This window comes from Zalophus californianus, chromosome X, assembly GCF_009762305.2.
Source record: "Zalophus californianus isolate mZalCal1 chromosome X, mZalCal1.pri.v2, whole genome shotgun sequence".
Taxonomy (NCBI): domain Eukaryota; kingdom Metazoa; phylum Chordata; class Mammalia; order Carnivora; family Otariidae; genus Zalophus; species Zalophus californianus.
The window spans coordinates 12,178,890-12,193,259 of record NC_045612.1 but is presented as its reverse complement, the minus strand read 5'-3'; the positions used below and the strand labels follow the sequence as shown (position 1 = coordinate 12,193,259).

Genomic DNA, 14,370 nt, shown 5'->3' with positions numbered 1-14,370 from the left:
TTAAATAGCAATGTAAAGAAATACAGGGGGCCGGGGAACACATTAAAGGACACCAAAGTGTTGCAGTCTGCAAAATCCGGACTATGGGAACCAGGGCAGAACATAAGACTTGTATTATTATTGTGTAACAATAAAAATTGCAGTGAAAAAGAGGTGATGTGTGGGAGAACCTGTAGATTACAAATGATTTAGGGGATATAATAATCCCATTGGGCACCAATTCAAGGAAACTGGTTTTAAAAAAAACATGTAAGGCCATCAGTTAAATGTGAAAGATAACTGCATCTTTTATATCAATGACTTAATTTTTGAGGATTATTGTATTGGGTTGATATTTTATAAAAGAGTCCTTATCTTTTAAAAATGTAAACTGAAATACTTAGAGAAGGAATGGTGTGATGTCTTGGGTTTGCTTCACATTATTCTAGCAGCAGATAAAGGTGGTAGATGGGGGTATAATTAGAGCCAGATTGGCCATGCATTGATGATTGTTGATGCTGAGTATCAGGCATATTGGGTACAGTGTACTGTTCTTTCTACTGGTGTGTATGTTTTAGGATTTCTGTAATTAACTTTTTATTATAAATATGCCATTAAACTTGAAATCCTAAGTGAAATGGACCACTTTTTAGGGAAAAAAATGGCCACATTAGTTCATAAAGAAATAGAGAATTCTAATGAAATGAACTGAAACTGTATTCAAAGCTCAAATAACCCTTACGTGTTCCAGGTCAAGCAGTTTTGAAGGCCAGTTCTTCCAGATGGTCAGGGAGAAGTAAGTCACCATCTCATATAATCTCTTCTAAAGCATACAAAATGATGGGCAAGTATTCAGCTATTTCTCCCAGGATAGCTCTCCCTGGTTGAAAAACCGGGTGAGGACTCCCCATGAAAATAACACTTGTGCTAAGCTTGCTCACATAGCAGTAAATATCTTAAATAGATTAACAGCATATTCAACACAGCAGTGAATTAAATGAGCAAACAGACTATATCTTAGGAATGAAAACAGGATTTAACATTATGAAAATACTTTCCATTGTAATTCCCTACATTAACAAATCAAAGGAGTCTATTAGTTTGCTAGGGCTGCCATAACAAATTACCACAGCAGACTGGGTGGTTTAAACAATAGAACTTTATTTCCTTATAATTCTGGAGGCTAGCGGCCCAAGATCAATGCAATGGCAGGGTTGGTTTCTTCTGAGGCCTCTTTTCTTGGCTTGCAGATGGCTGTTTTCTCCCTCTATCTTCACAAGCTCTTTCCTTTATGTGTCAACTGTGTTCTAATCTCTTCTCATAAGGACACCAATCATTCTGGATTTGGGCGCACCCATATGACCTCGTTTTACCTTAATTACCTTTTTAAAGCTCCTGTCTCCAAACTTGGTCACATTCTGAGCTACTAGGATTTAGGAATTCAACATATGAATTTTGGGGTACACAATTCAGCCCGTAACAGAAGAAAAAAAACATGTGATTACATTAATGGGTACAGAAATAAAAAACTTAGAAACTCAGCACAAGTTCATGGGAAATCTTTTAGCAAGGTAAGATCACAAGGTGATTTCCATTGCCTGAAATCTACAGCATCATGCGTTAATGTGAAATGTTAGAAGCATTTCCATTAAAATCTAGGAAAAGACACAGATATATGCTATCACCTCTACTGTTCAAAACTACACTGGAACACAAAGCCAGAGCTGTGGATATCTAAGTAAGAGGTATGACTATTGAAAAGAAAGATACTATTTGGTGATATGATCACCTATGTAGAAAATTCTAAGGAATAACCATGTGGAATATTCAAATGAATAAGAAACTTCAAAAGATAGTGTAAGTTCACTATAGCAAAAGCAAGAGCCTTGCCACACAAAAGCAATAATCAATTAGAGCATGTGATAGAAAATATCTCATTCACAACAGCAACAAAATCCAAAAATTACCTTAAACGAATCATTACAAAAATGTATGAGATCTTTATGGAAGCAACTATAAAAGTTTACTAACAGGGCACCTGGGTGGCTCAGTGGGTTAAGCATCTGCCTTCGGCTCAGGTCATGATCCCAGGGCCCTAGGATTGAGTCCGGCATCGGGCTCCCTGCTCCTCGGGGAGTCTTCTCCCTCTGCCCCTCTCCCCCGCTCGTGCTCTCTCTCTCTCAACAATAAATAAATAAAATCTTTTTAAAAAAAGTTTACTAACAGATTCAGATAAAATAAGTCCCAAACAGAGCAGTATATCATACTCATTGACGGAATACACATCATCGTAAAGATGTCAATTCTTATTTACAGACTTAATGTCTTACCTGTAGATAACAAGATGACAATAGAGCTTCAGCTACTGTCTTCTCTCAGAATCAGGCCCAGAAAACTATAGAAGGGAGAATAAAAACAAATATCAATAATAAAATTTAAACAACAAAACATGAGAAACCCCTAGGGGAGACTGAGGACTGTGTTGAACTAGTACTTGTGTTTGGGGTGAGGGAGTTCTGGGCCTAAGAGAAGTTGGGGAGACTTTGTGGCTTGTAATAATAGAAGGCAGATGGCAGGATAGGGAGGAGCAAGCCTTTTAAACTTCTGCTTCATTGCAGAAATCTGAGACGGCACCTCAGAGCACAGATGCCAGGAGCCCTGGGGTAATGTCAGGACAGCAGGGAAGACGGGGTTGATTGAGGCAGTATGACTCCAGTCTGCTAATAATCATCTGAAACCATACTAGTGAGTAAGGACTGCTTTTTAAAGTATTCTAGCAGAATATAAAGTATGAACTAAAAACGGAATAGTGGGTATCACAATGAATCACCCATAGTAAGGATAGGTATTTTTTTCACGAAAAAATATATTACATGTACACTTTGGAGAGATGTACAGTGTATAATATATTTCTCACTGTGAATGAAGTATATAAAAAAGAAAATCACTGCACTGGACAATGTAATAACAGATAAACTCAAAAGAGGTAGGACCTTCCCAAATCATGCTGTTCAGCCTCTTCTATGTAGAAAGTAAATTTTTTAGAATAAAAAGTTTCCAAAGTCTAAGTCTGTCCGGTGAAGAAACCTTATGGGAAATTGGGCTTCTCTGTCACGGGTGCTGCTACTACCCCACCTGGCATCTAGCCTGGAACCTGAAACTATTCTCTGTAAGAGTTGCACTTGAACAAATGGTCAGAGCTGGCAGGAAGGGGTAATTTCCTACATGGTATTTAATAGAGAAGCCAGGATACAAGATGAGGACCCTCAAGAGAGAACTAAGGGGTCCACCCATTCCAGAACAGAGGGTATCCCACAGAATCCTGCCTCACTGCTGGTGTTAGTCCTGGGAGACTGTAGGCAGGGGTCCCAGGCTGAGCAGCCCTCCCTCATTTCCAGCTTGGGGGTCTCAGGAAGCTGGGAGCTTTGGTCTGAGGGTGGCAGACAGGTCAGCAAATGGAGGACTCCAGACCTTGCTAGTTGACAAGGTGAGGACCTGCAGGAGGATTTGAGAGCCTGAAGAAACCTGCCCTGTTTCTGTGGTTAGCCCTGGGACTGGATGTGCTCAAAAGAAGGGAGGGGTTGGTCCCCGCCAAACATCAAGGTGAGGATCCTGAGGGAGGACTAAATAGACCCAGGCCCCAGATAGAGGAAGTGCCACAGAATCTAGCCTTTTACCTGCTTTCAGACCTGGGAGGCCCTAGAGCATGGTGGCCAAATGGGGTGTCCCCTGAAGTCCCACTAGGGCATCAGGGAGAGGTGAGAACTTTGATGTGAGGGGCCCAGTTTCATGTCAGCAGAAGGGAGGGGACTCAGGTTCTGCCAGGCATCCAGAGGAGGATCTTGAGGGAGGACTGTGAAGATTCCCCAGACTGAGGGGGACCCACAGAAAGCTGCCCATGTAATGAGAATGGGGGATCCCAGGCAGGTCAGTCAGGCAGAAGTGCCCCCTCTTTTGACAGAGGGAGTCTTGGAAATGAGGGCCTTGTACTGAGGGGTGCATCAGATCTGCAAAAGGGAGGACATGCAAGCCCTGTCGTTAGTAAATATAAATGCCCTGGACACGTCCCAGGATATGCCTACAATCTCAGATGGGAGGGTGGTGACAGGGGGCTTGCCCTGCACCTGACATCAACCCTCAGTTGCCCTGGTGCAGAAGGGCCCATAAGATGCTCCCTCGCTTCCACCTTGATGTTCTTGGGAAGGGGAAGGGCTCCTTCTGGGGCCGGTGAGCTCAGCTCAGAGAGGGAAGTGGCTCAGGCTGTGCCAGGAGTCAAGATGAGGACCCTGAGCTAGGACTGAGGGGTTTTTCCACCCCAGACATCACCCTACCCATGAGGTTATCCCGGGGAGACCCCGGGCAGAGTTCCCATATGTGGCGTGTCTGGACTTTCGTGTGGGGTGTGTGAGGGAATTGGGGCTAGCTCTGAGTGGAGCAGACAGGTCAGAAGAGAGACGAATCCTAGGCTCTGCCAGGCTTCGAGGTGAGGACCCTGAGGGAGAAGGGGGAGGCTTCCCCTGGCAGGGGGTGGGGGCCGAGCTCTGCCCTGCCGGTGCCATCAGTCCTAGAAAGCTGCGGGCACGGGTGGTCGGATGTGGCGTTCTATGACTTTCGTCTTGGGACTCGGGGGACGTGAGGCTGCTTCTGAGGGGGCCTGACTCTGTTAGGGGAGGGACGAGTCCCAGGCCTTGCCGGCACTAGTTGAGGACCCTGAGCGGCAGCGAGGGGAGCTCCCACCACAGATAAAGGGGCCCCCACTGCCACCTTGCCCTTACTGTCAACTCTGAGAAGACCAGGCTGGGTCCCCGGATGTTCGGTTTCCCGACCTGTATCTGAGAGCCTGAGGGGCGGGGCTTCAGATCACCGGAGGGAGGAGTTGTAGGTCTAGCCAATCATTGAGGGGAAGACCCTGGCGGAAGGCGTGAATGCACCACCCACTACGTATAGAAGGCGTCTAGCTCGGCCCTGCCCCTGCAGTCACCCAGGGAGACCCTGGGCAGAGTTCCCGTCTGTGGCGTGTCTGGACTTTCGTGTGGGGAGTGTGAGGGACTTGGGGCTAGCTCTGAGTGGAGCCGACTTAGGTCAGAATAGGAGGGAATCCTAGGCTCTGACATGCTTCAAGGTGAGGACCGTGAGGGAGGATGGGGAGGCTTCCCCTGGCAGGGGGTGGGGGCCGAGCTCTGCCCTGCCGGTGCCATCAGTCCTGGAAAGCCACGGGCACGGATGGTCGGATGTGGTGTTCTGTGACTTTCGTCTTGGGACTCGGGGGACGTGAGGCTTCGTCTGCAGAGGCCTGACTCTGTCAGGGGAGAGACGAGTCCCAGGCCTTGCCAGCACTAGTTGAGGACCTTGAGGGGCAGGGAGGGGAGCCCCCACCACAGATTAAAGGGGCCCCCACTGCCACCTTGCCCTTACTGTCAACTCTGAGAAGACCAGGCTGGGTCCCCGGATGTTCGGTTTCCCGACCTGTATCTGAGAGCCTGAGGGGCGGGGCTTCAGATCACCAGAGGGAGGAGTTGTAGGTCTAGCCAATCATTGAGGGGAAGACCCTGGCGGAAGGCGTGAATGCACCACCCACTACGTATAGAGGGCCTCTAGCTCCGCCCTGCCCCTGCAGTCACCCGGGGAGACCCTGGGCAGAGTTCCCGTCTGTGGCGTGTCTGGACTTTCGTGTGGGGAGTGTGAGGGAGTTGAGGCTAGCTCTGAGTGGAGCAGACAGGTCAGAAGAGAGACGAATCCTAGGCTCTGCCAGGCTTCGAGGTGAGGACCGTAAGGGAGGATGGAGAGGCTTCCCCTGGCAGGGGGTGGGGGCCGAGCTCTGCCCTGCCGGTGCCATCAGTCCTGGAAAGCCGCGGGCACGGGTGGTCGGATGTGGTGTTCTGTGACTTTCATCTTGGGACTCGGGGGACGTGAGGCTTCGTCTGCAGAGGCCTGACACTGTCAGGGGAGAGACGAGTCCCAGGCCTTGCCAGCACTAGTTGAGGACCTTGAGGGGCAGCGAGGGGAGCCCCCACCACAGATTAAAGGGGGCCCCCCACTGCCACCTTGCCCTGTCAACCCTGAGAAGACCAGGCTGGGTCCCCGGATGTTCGGTTTCCCGACCTGTATCTGAGAGCCTGAGGGGCGGGGCTTCAGATCACCAGAGGGAGGAGTTGTAGGTCTAGCCAATCATTGAGGGGAAGACCCTGGCGGAAGGCGTGAATGCACCACCCACTACGTATAGAAGGCGTCTAGCGCGGCCCTGCCCCTGCAGTCACCCGTCTGTGGCGTGTCTGGACTTTCGTGTGGGGAGTGTGAGGGACTTGGGGCTAGCTCTGAGTGGAGCCGACTTAGGTCAGAAGAGAGACGAATCCTAGGCTCTGCCAGGCTTCGAGGTGAGGACCGTGAGGGAGGATGGGGAGGCTTCCCCTGGCAGGGGGTGGGGGCCGAGCTCTGCCCTGCCGGTGCCATCAGTCCTGGAAAGCCGCGGGCACGGGTGGTCGGATGTGGTGTTCTGTAACTTTCATCTTGGGACTCGGGGGACGTGAGGCTTCGTCTGCAGAGGCCTGACTCTGTCAGGGGAGAGACGAGTCCCAGGCCTTGCCAGCACTAGTTGAGGGCCTTGAGGGGCAGGGAGGGGAGCCCCCACCACAGATTAAAGGGGCCCCCACTGCCACCTTGCCCTTACTGTCAACTCTGAGAAGACCAGGCTGGGTCCCCGGATGTTCGGTTTCCCGACCTGTATCTGAGAGCCTGAGGGGCGGGGCTTCAGATCACCAGAGGGAGGAGTTGTAGGTCTAGCCAATCATTGAGGGGAAGAACCTGGCGGAAGGCGTGAATGCACCACCCACTACGTATAGAGGGCCTCTAGCTCCGCCCTGCCCCTGCAGTCACCCGGGGAGACCCTGGGCAGAGTTCCCGTCTGTGGCGTGTCTGGACTTTCGTGTGGGGAGTGTGAGGGACTTGGGGCTAGCTCTGAGTGGAGCCGACTTAGGTCAGAAGAGAGACGAATCCTAGGCTCTGCCAGGCTTCGAGGTGAGGACCGTGAGGGAGGATGGGGAGGCTTCCCCTGGCAGGGGGTGGGGGCCGAGCTCTGCCCTGCCGGTGCCATCAGTCCTGGAAAGCCGCGGGCACGGGTGGTCGGATGTGGTGTTCTGTGACTTTCGTCTTGGGACTCGGGGGACGTGAGGCTTCGTCTGCAGAGGCCTGACTCTGTCAGGGGAGAGACGAGTCCCAGGCCTTGCCAGCACTAGTTGAGGGCCTTGAGGGGCAGGGAGGGGAGCCCCCACCACAGATTAAAGGGGCCCCCACTGCCACCTTGCCCTTACTGTCAACTCTGAGAAGACCAGGCTGGGTCCCCGGATGTTCGGTTTCCCGACCTGTATCTGAGAGCCTGAGGGGCGGGGCTTCAGATCACCAGAGGGAGGAGTTGTAGGTCTAGCCAATCATTGAGGGGAAGACCCTGGCGGAAGGCGTGAATGCACCACCCACTACGTATAGAGGGCCTCTAGCTCCGCCCTGCCCCTGCAGTCACCCGGGGAGACCCTGGGCAGAGTTCCCGTCTGTGGCGTGTCTGGACTTTCGTGTGGGGAGTGTGAGGGAGTTGAGGCTAGCTCTGAGTGGAGCAGACAGGTCAGAAGAGAGACGAATCCTAGGCTCTGCCAGGCTTCGAGGTGAGGACCGTGAGGGAGGATGGAGAGGCTTCCCCTGGCAGGGGGTGGGGGCCGAGCTCTGCCCTGCCAGTGCCATCAGTCCTGGAAAGCCGCGGGCACAGGTGGTCGGATTTGGCGTTCCATGACTTTCTTCTTGGGATTCTGGGGCACCTGGGGCTTTCTTTGAGGGGTGCGGATTTAGGTTAAAAGAGGGAGGAATCCCAGGCTCTGCGAGGCTTCGAGGTGAGGATCCTGAGGGAGGAGGTGGAGACGTCCCTCCACTGAGATGGGGGCTGAGGCTTGCCCAGCCATCAACCCTGGGAAACCCCAAACAGAGGTGGTCAGATATGGCATGCCATGACTTACACTTCGGGAGTCTGGGGGACATGACGCTTTGTCTGAGGTGCTTCCGACTCAGATCAGCACAGGGACAGCCTCGGGTATTTCCCGGCACAGGTTGAGGACCCTGAAGGAGGGTGGAGGCTCTGCGCACTGCAGATGGAAGTGTGTGTGGTGGCAGGGGGGCGGCAAGCCCTGCCTTGCACTTGCTGTTAGCGCTGAGAAACCGCAGGCACGGGTTCCGAATATTTTGTCTCGACTTTCATTTTGGGAGTCTGAGGGATGTGAGACTTGTTAGAGCTGGACTCGGGTCACCGGAGGGACGCGTCCCAGGTCTTGCCCGCACAAGGTAGCACCCCGAGGGAGGAGACCTCTCACCATAGAATGGGTGCGCTGCCCCCACCCCGCCCCTTTTGTCAGCCCCGGAGGCCCCACTCAGGGCCCTGGATGTGTTGTATCCAGACCCCCATCTTGGGAGTCTGAGAGACGTGAGGCTTTTTTTGATGGAAGCCGATTCAGGTTGCCAGAGGGAGAAGTCCCAGGCCGTGGCAGGCATTAAAGTGAGGACTCTGAGAAAGGACTGAGAGGAGCTCTCACTGCAGAGGGGTGCCCCAACCCTTCTTGCCTGTCCCTGTTGTTTGCCCGGAAGGCTCCATGCAGGCCCCGGTGTGATGTATCCAAATGTGGTGTATCTGGACATTCATCTTTGGAGCCTGAGGGAATGAGGCTTTTCCTGAGGGGGTGCAGGCTCAGGTCAGTAGAGGGAGGAGTCCTAGGCCCTGTCAGGCATCAAGTTGAGAACCCTGAGGGAAAAGTGCAGGGACCTCCCAATCCAGACCGTGGGGGCCCCTTATGAGCCTGCCCCTTGTGTCAGCCCTGAGAAGACTTGGAACAGGGCTGTGGAGCACAGGGGCAATTCTTTATCCCCCGGCTTACTTCTCTGGCATCTCAAGGAGATGGTGGCCATGGCTTGAGGGACCATCCTCAGGTCAGCAGAAGGGTGGGGATGCAGACCCTGTCAAGAATAAATATGAATACTTTTAGGATGGATATTGGGACCTTCTACTGCAGACAGAGGGACTCTACTCTGCCCCCGCTGTCAGCCACGGGAGGACTCAGCAGTGGTGGTCAGATGTGGTGTGCCCTCAGTTCTTCCAGGGAGTGGTGGGGCTTGTCTCATGGCAGTGAGGCCTTCGTCTGAGGGGGCAATATGAATACTTTAAGGGAAGACAGAAGATATCCTCCCACTGCAGAACAGACGGGATTCAGCCCCTGCTGTGAGCCTTAGGAGGTGACAGGATGTGGCTTCTCTTTACTTTTGTTTGGAGGTTCTCAAGGGAATGAGAACCTAGGTCTGAAGGGGCAAGGGCAGCTTCATAAAGGGAGGAATCCCAGGCCCCACCAGGGTTCAGTTTAAGGACTCAGGGCACCCCCTTCATCAGAGCAGATGGGACCCAGTGCTTCTCCACCCTTGCTGTCAACATGGGAGGACCAGAAGCATAGTTACTGGATGTAGCCACCCCTCCATTTTTTCTGGCGGGGGAGTCCCAGGGAAGTGAAAACCTTGGTCTGATGGGTGTAGCCTGAGTGCAGTAGAGGGAGGAATACTGTGCTCTGTCAGGTGTCAAGATGAGGACTCTGAGGGAGGATTTAGAGGACCTCTCATCCTATAGAGAGAGGTCTTACAGAAACTTGCCCCTGCCATTAGCCCTGGGAGGCCACACAGCAGGGTTGCCAAATATAGTGCTTCTTGATTTCCACTTTGGGAGTCTGAGGGAGGTGAGGCTGTTTCTGAGGGTTGTAACTTCAGGTTAATAGAGGGTAGAGTCCAGGTCCTGCCAGGCATCAAGGAGAGGACCATGAGGGAGGATTGAGAGGACCTTCCACCCCAGGTAGATGTGGTCTTGGTCTACCTTGAAAATACCCCAAGAGAGAGGAGGCCCTAGCCATGCCCTGCCCCTCCTGTCAACCCCAGGAGTCCACAGGCAAGGTTGGCTAGATGTGACATTTCCTTACTTTTGTCTGGGGGAGAGTCTTAGAGAGGTGAGGACCTTGGTCTGAGGAGGTGACACATCAATTCAGAAGAGGGAGGAGTCCCGGGCTCTGTCAGGAATCAAGGTAAGGACCCTTGGTGAAGCCTGAAACCACCCCCCTCCCTGAAAAGAAGGACGTCACAGAATCTCAGCCCTGGGAGGATCTGAGCAGGGTGGCTGGGTGGGAAGAACTCTCACTTCTGCTATAGACTCTACCAAGAATCAAGGGGATAGAGGGGCTCATGGAGGTGAGGTCTTGGTTGGAGGGGGAGACTTCAGGTCAGCAGAGGGTAGGATAGGCCTTGCCAGGAGTACAGGCAGGAGTGGCTGGATTTGGTGTCTTTTTACTTTTGTTTGGAGTATCCCAGGGAGGTGAAGGGCTTGGTCTGAGCTGGTGACATCAACAGAGGGAGGAATCCCAGGATCTGTGACAAGTCAAGGTAAGGTAAGGACCTTGAAGGAAGACTAAGGGCACCCCCAACCCAGACAGAGGAGCCTCACAGAAACTTCACCCTGTCCCCACTGTCCACCCTGGGAGGATCTGGGTAGGAATGCCCAGATGTGGTACATCCTCGCTTCCTGCATGGGGTAGGTGGAGGCATCTCTGGGAAGTGAGACCTTGGTCTGAGAGGGTGATTTCAGGTCACCAGAGGAAGTGGGCCCAGGCCCTGCCACAAGTAAAGAATACCTTGAGGGAAGATAGAGGGAACCCCTCCTCCAATCTGGGACAGATGGGGCCTAGCCCCTGCTGTCAGCCCTGGGAGACCCTGGGAAGTAGTGGCTGGCTGTGATGTCTCTTTACTTTTGTCTTGAGGGACTTGGAGCTGAGGTCTTTAGTCTAAGTGTGAAGGCAGGTCAGCTGAGAATCCACATCACGTCAGAAGAGGAAGGAGTCCCAAGCTCTACCAGGAGTCAAGGTAAGGACCTTTGGTGAGGAACAAAGGTACTTCCCACCCCAGAAAGAAGAGACCCCGTAAAGACTGGCTTACTTCTTTTCTCAGCCCTGGGACAACCCAAGCAGAGTTGCCTGGATATAGTATGCCCTCACTTTCCCAAGGTGAGGGAGGTGTCCCAGAGAGGTGAGGTCATGGCCTGAGGGGTGATATTCAGTCAGCAGGGAGTAGCCCAGGCTGTGCCAAGAGTAAAGATGAATGCCATGAAGGGAGGATTGAGGATAGTCCCACCACAGAACAGGTGGGGCCCTCCCCTTATTGTCAGCACTGGAAGGATCTAGCAAAGGTGACAAGATGTGGTGCCTCTTTTTTGTGCAGGGGTTCTCAGGAAGGTGAGGGTCTTGCTCTGAGGAGGAGACACATCAGGACAGCAGAGGGAGGAGTCCCAGTCTCTGCCAGTGTTTAAGATAGAGACCCTGAGTGAGGACTGAAGGCATACACAGCCCTGCCCTGCCCCTGCTGTCAGCTCTGGGAGGTCCTGGGGCATAGTGAACAGATATGGTGTGCCCTCACTCCCTTCTTGGTGGTCTCAGGGAGGTGAAGGCTTGTTCTGAAGGGGCCAGACTTAGGAAAACAGAAGGAGGAGTCCCACGTTCTACCAGGCATCAGTGTGAGGAATGAGGGTAACTCTCAGCTAGGAGAGAGGGATTCTCACAGACTTGGGCCACCCTTGCTGTCATCCAGGGAAGCCCTGGGCTTGTATGGTCAAATGTGTTGCTCTTTCACTTCCTTCTCATTGGTCTCAGGAATGTGAGCTCCTGTTCTGAAAATTTTACCTTACACTAGCAGAGGCAGGGATGTTGGGGAGGGGTTGGCCAAAGTGCCATGGTGGGGGGGTGGGTGGGCATGCCTTGTTAGGGGAAAGGTGAGAACCTTAGCACAGAGGGGATCATCCACTGCAGGATAGTAGGGATCTCCCAGAGCCTGGTCCCTCCTCCCCGTTCAGGGCTCCAGAACTATGAGGTGAGGTCTTGGTGTGAGGCACATGTCCTCAGGTCAGCAGAGCAGAGGAGGATTAGGCAGTGCTAGGAGCCAAGGTGAGGTACACACCTTGAATGTCTACTAAGGACTCCACCCATGTCAGAACAGAAGGGACCCCAGAGTGCCCAACTTCACCTGCCCACAGTCAGCTCTGGAAGACTTGAGCTGTGCTGGCTGGCTGCACCCTGAAGAGCTTTCTCATATCCTCCTATAGGTTTCTAGGAAACAAACTGTCCAGGAAGACAGAAGTTCTGTAAGGCCCTAGAGCACCCCTCAAAGAGCCTGTAAGTTGGCCTTTGTCAGAGCTGCCAAGGGTGTTTCTCTGCTGAGACCACTAACCCTCTTCCTCCCTCCCATAGGCCTGTGGTACCCCACCTCCCATTGTCTTACTCATACTTCTTGCTACTGCCAACAAGAGTCATCATGCCTCACCCTCCAAAGCGTCTACGCCTCACATTTGAGCCAGACTTTCAAACCCAAAGTGAGATACAAGGCCTAGAAGTGGCAGATGTTCTTGTAGCTGAGGATGAGGAGGAGACTTCCTCTATTTCCAGTTGCTCTTTCAACTTCTCTTACCCCTCCACCTCTGCCTCCCCGCCTTCCTCTCCTGTAATCCCAGTCTCCCTAGAGGTGGAGGAGGAAGAGGAGCCTGCTGCAACACTGAGTCCTCCCCAGAGTCCTCAGAGCTCCTGCTCCTTCTCTGCATCATGGAGCACATCAGGAGTCTCCAACAGCCAAGAAGAAGAGGATACAAGTTCCCCTCACACCTCAAAAGTCACCAAATCTTTGCCCAGAGATGCACTAGATGAGAAGGTGGCTGATTTGGTGCATTTCATGGTCCTCAAGCATCGACTGAAGGAGCCCATCACAAAGGCAGAAATGCTGAAGATTGTCATCAAAAGGCACAAGAAACAATTCCCTGTGATCTTCAAGAAAGCGTCTAAATGTTTGGAGGTGATTTCTGGCATTGATGTGAAGGAAGTGGACCCTACCACCCACTCCTATGTCCTTGTCAACTCCCTGGACCTCACCCATGATGAGATGCTTAGCGACAACCACAGCATACCTAAAAATGGTCTCCTGATAATCATTCTGGGTGTGATCTTCATAGAGGGCAATTGTGCCCCTGAGGAAGACATCTGGGATTTCCTGAATATGATGGGAGTGTATGCTGGGAGGGAGCATTTCATTTATGGGGAGCCCAGGAAGCTCATCACCAAAGATTGGGTGCAGGAGAATTATCTGGAGTACCGGCAGGTGCCTAACAGTGATCCTCCATGCTATGAATTCCTGTGGGGTCCCAGGGCTCATGCTGAAACCAATAAGATGAAAGTTCTGGAGTTTTTGGCTAAGATCAAAGGGACTGACCCCATTTCCTTCTCATGCTGGTATGAGGAGGCTTTAAGAGATGAGGAACAGAGAGCCCAGCCCAGAATTGGTTCTGTGGATAATACTACCGCTATGTTCATTGCACAGCATTGGTCAGCAGCTTCTCCTGACCCAACTGAAGAGTGAGCCCAGATATTCATGTTGTATTTGAAGAGGTCAGTCCTGGCTCTGAGTAGAGGAGGGTCAGGGTCAGGCTAGGGAGAACACAGTATACAACTTTGTGTTCCTTTTCTATGTGGATGATTTGGAAGTTTATCTTTTTTTTCCTTTTGGTATTCTTCAAATGCTGTTTTTTTTTAATAGAAGGTTTATTAGCTTTAGAATCTAAGTATATAAATGAATTTGTCACACACCTATTGCTATTTTACAAAACAAACTGGGGAACCTTCCCTCTTATTTTGTGATCTGGAACAAGATAACATGATACTGGAATAGGAATTTCCTTGGAAATATGAAAGAAAATGGAGAAAAAATGTAAAACGTGGTTAATTTTTGGATTCCCTTAACCACTTTAGTTTATTCTGTAAAATTAAAAGATACATACCTGGATTCGCTTGGCTTACTGAAGAAAGTAGGCATAATCCTAATAAATCTTATTTTAAAAAACCTTGCTTACTGACTCATTTATTCGCCAAACATTAATTGGATATTTTCTCCTTGGAAAGCACTGTGTTCATAGTGGAAATACTAGGATAAACAAGACACACCCCTAATCATAAAATGGTAGGTGCTAGGGGCAGCAATCATCAGGAAGATGGTGAGATGTCTTCGAATACCTAAAGAACAAATAAAAACAAGGAGTGATGAGGTAGATCTCCAGATGCGAGCAGTCAAGTAGAAATGCCCAAAGCTGAGGCAGTTTAGGGCTTTGGGAAACTGCAATTCCTGCTGTGGGTGGTAGCAGGGGCCAGACTGTCAGGTGATGTGTTCTAGAAGTGACAGAAAAGCCTGGAAAACCGCTTACTAGTTCTTTTGTATCATGGATAAGCTGGAGAAATCTCCACCTGGACCAAGTATGGAAGATATTCTGAACTCTTATCTCAGTGCAGTTAACACAGGGCACTT

At 51.4% G+C, this 14,370-nt stretch overlaps 1 protein-coding gene across 18 annotated transcripts; it reads left to right on the top strand.

Moving 5' to 3' along the window:
- The first annotated feature begins 4,440 nt into the window (after window positions 1-4,440).
- LOC113930792 (melanoma-associated antigen 10-like) lies at window positions 4,441-13,853 on the top strand. Of its 18 annotated transcripts, none has more exons than XM_035725583.1 (6): window positions 6,866-6,993; window positions 9,989-10,067; window positions 10,343-10,427; window positions 10,797-10,899; window positions 12,131-12,200; window positions 12,276-13,853. In XM_035725583.1, the coding sequence occupies exon 6, from the start codon at window positions 12,340-12,342 to the stop codon at window positions 13,429-13,431; it is 1,092 nt and encodes a 363-aa protein (XP_035581476.1). In that variant the 5' UTR covers window positions 6,866-6,993; window positions 9,989-10,067; window positions 10,343-10,427; window positions 10,797-10,899; window positions 12,131-12,200; window positions 12,276-12,339; the 3' UTR covers window positions 13,432-13,853. The 18 variants fall into 18 exon arrangements, with proteins under 18 accessions (XP_027464090.1, XP_027464097.1, XP_027464091.1 ...); XM_027608301.1 differs by lacking the exons at window positions 6,866-6,993; window positions 12,131-12,200 and adding an exon at window positions 7,523-7,631 and having other exon boundaries at window positions 10,351-10,422; window positions 12,276-12,397; window positions 12,536-13,853; XM_027608288.1 differs by lacking the exon at window positions 6,866-6,993 and adding an exon at window positions 7,523-7,631 and having other exon boundaries at window positions 10,351-10,422.
- Window positions 13,854-14,370: the final 517 nt, after the last annotated feature.

Excerpts from the sequence above, each read along its gene's own strand:
- LOC113930792 (XM_027608296.1), top strand. The coding sequence starts at position 12,340 with ATGCCTCACCCTCCAAAGCGTCTACGCCTCACATTTGAGCCAGACTTT.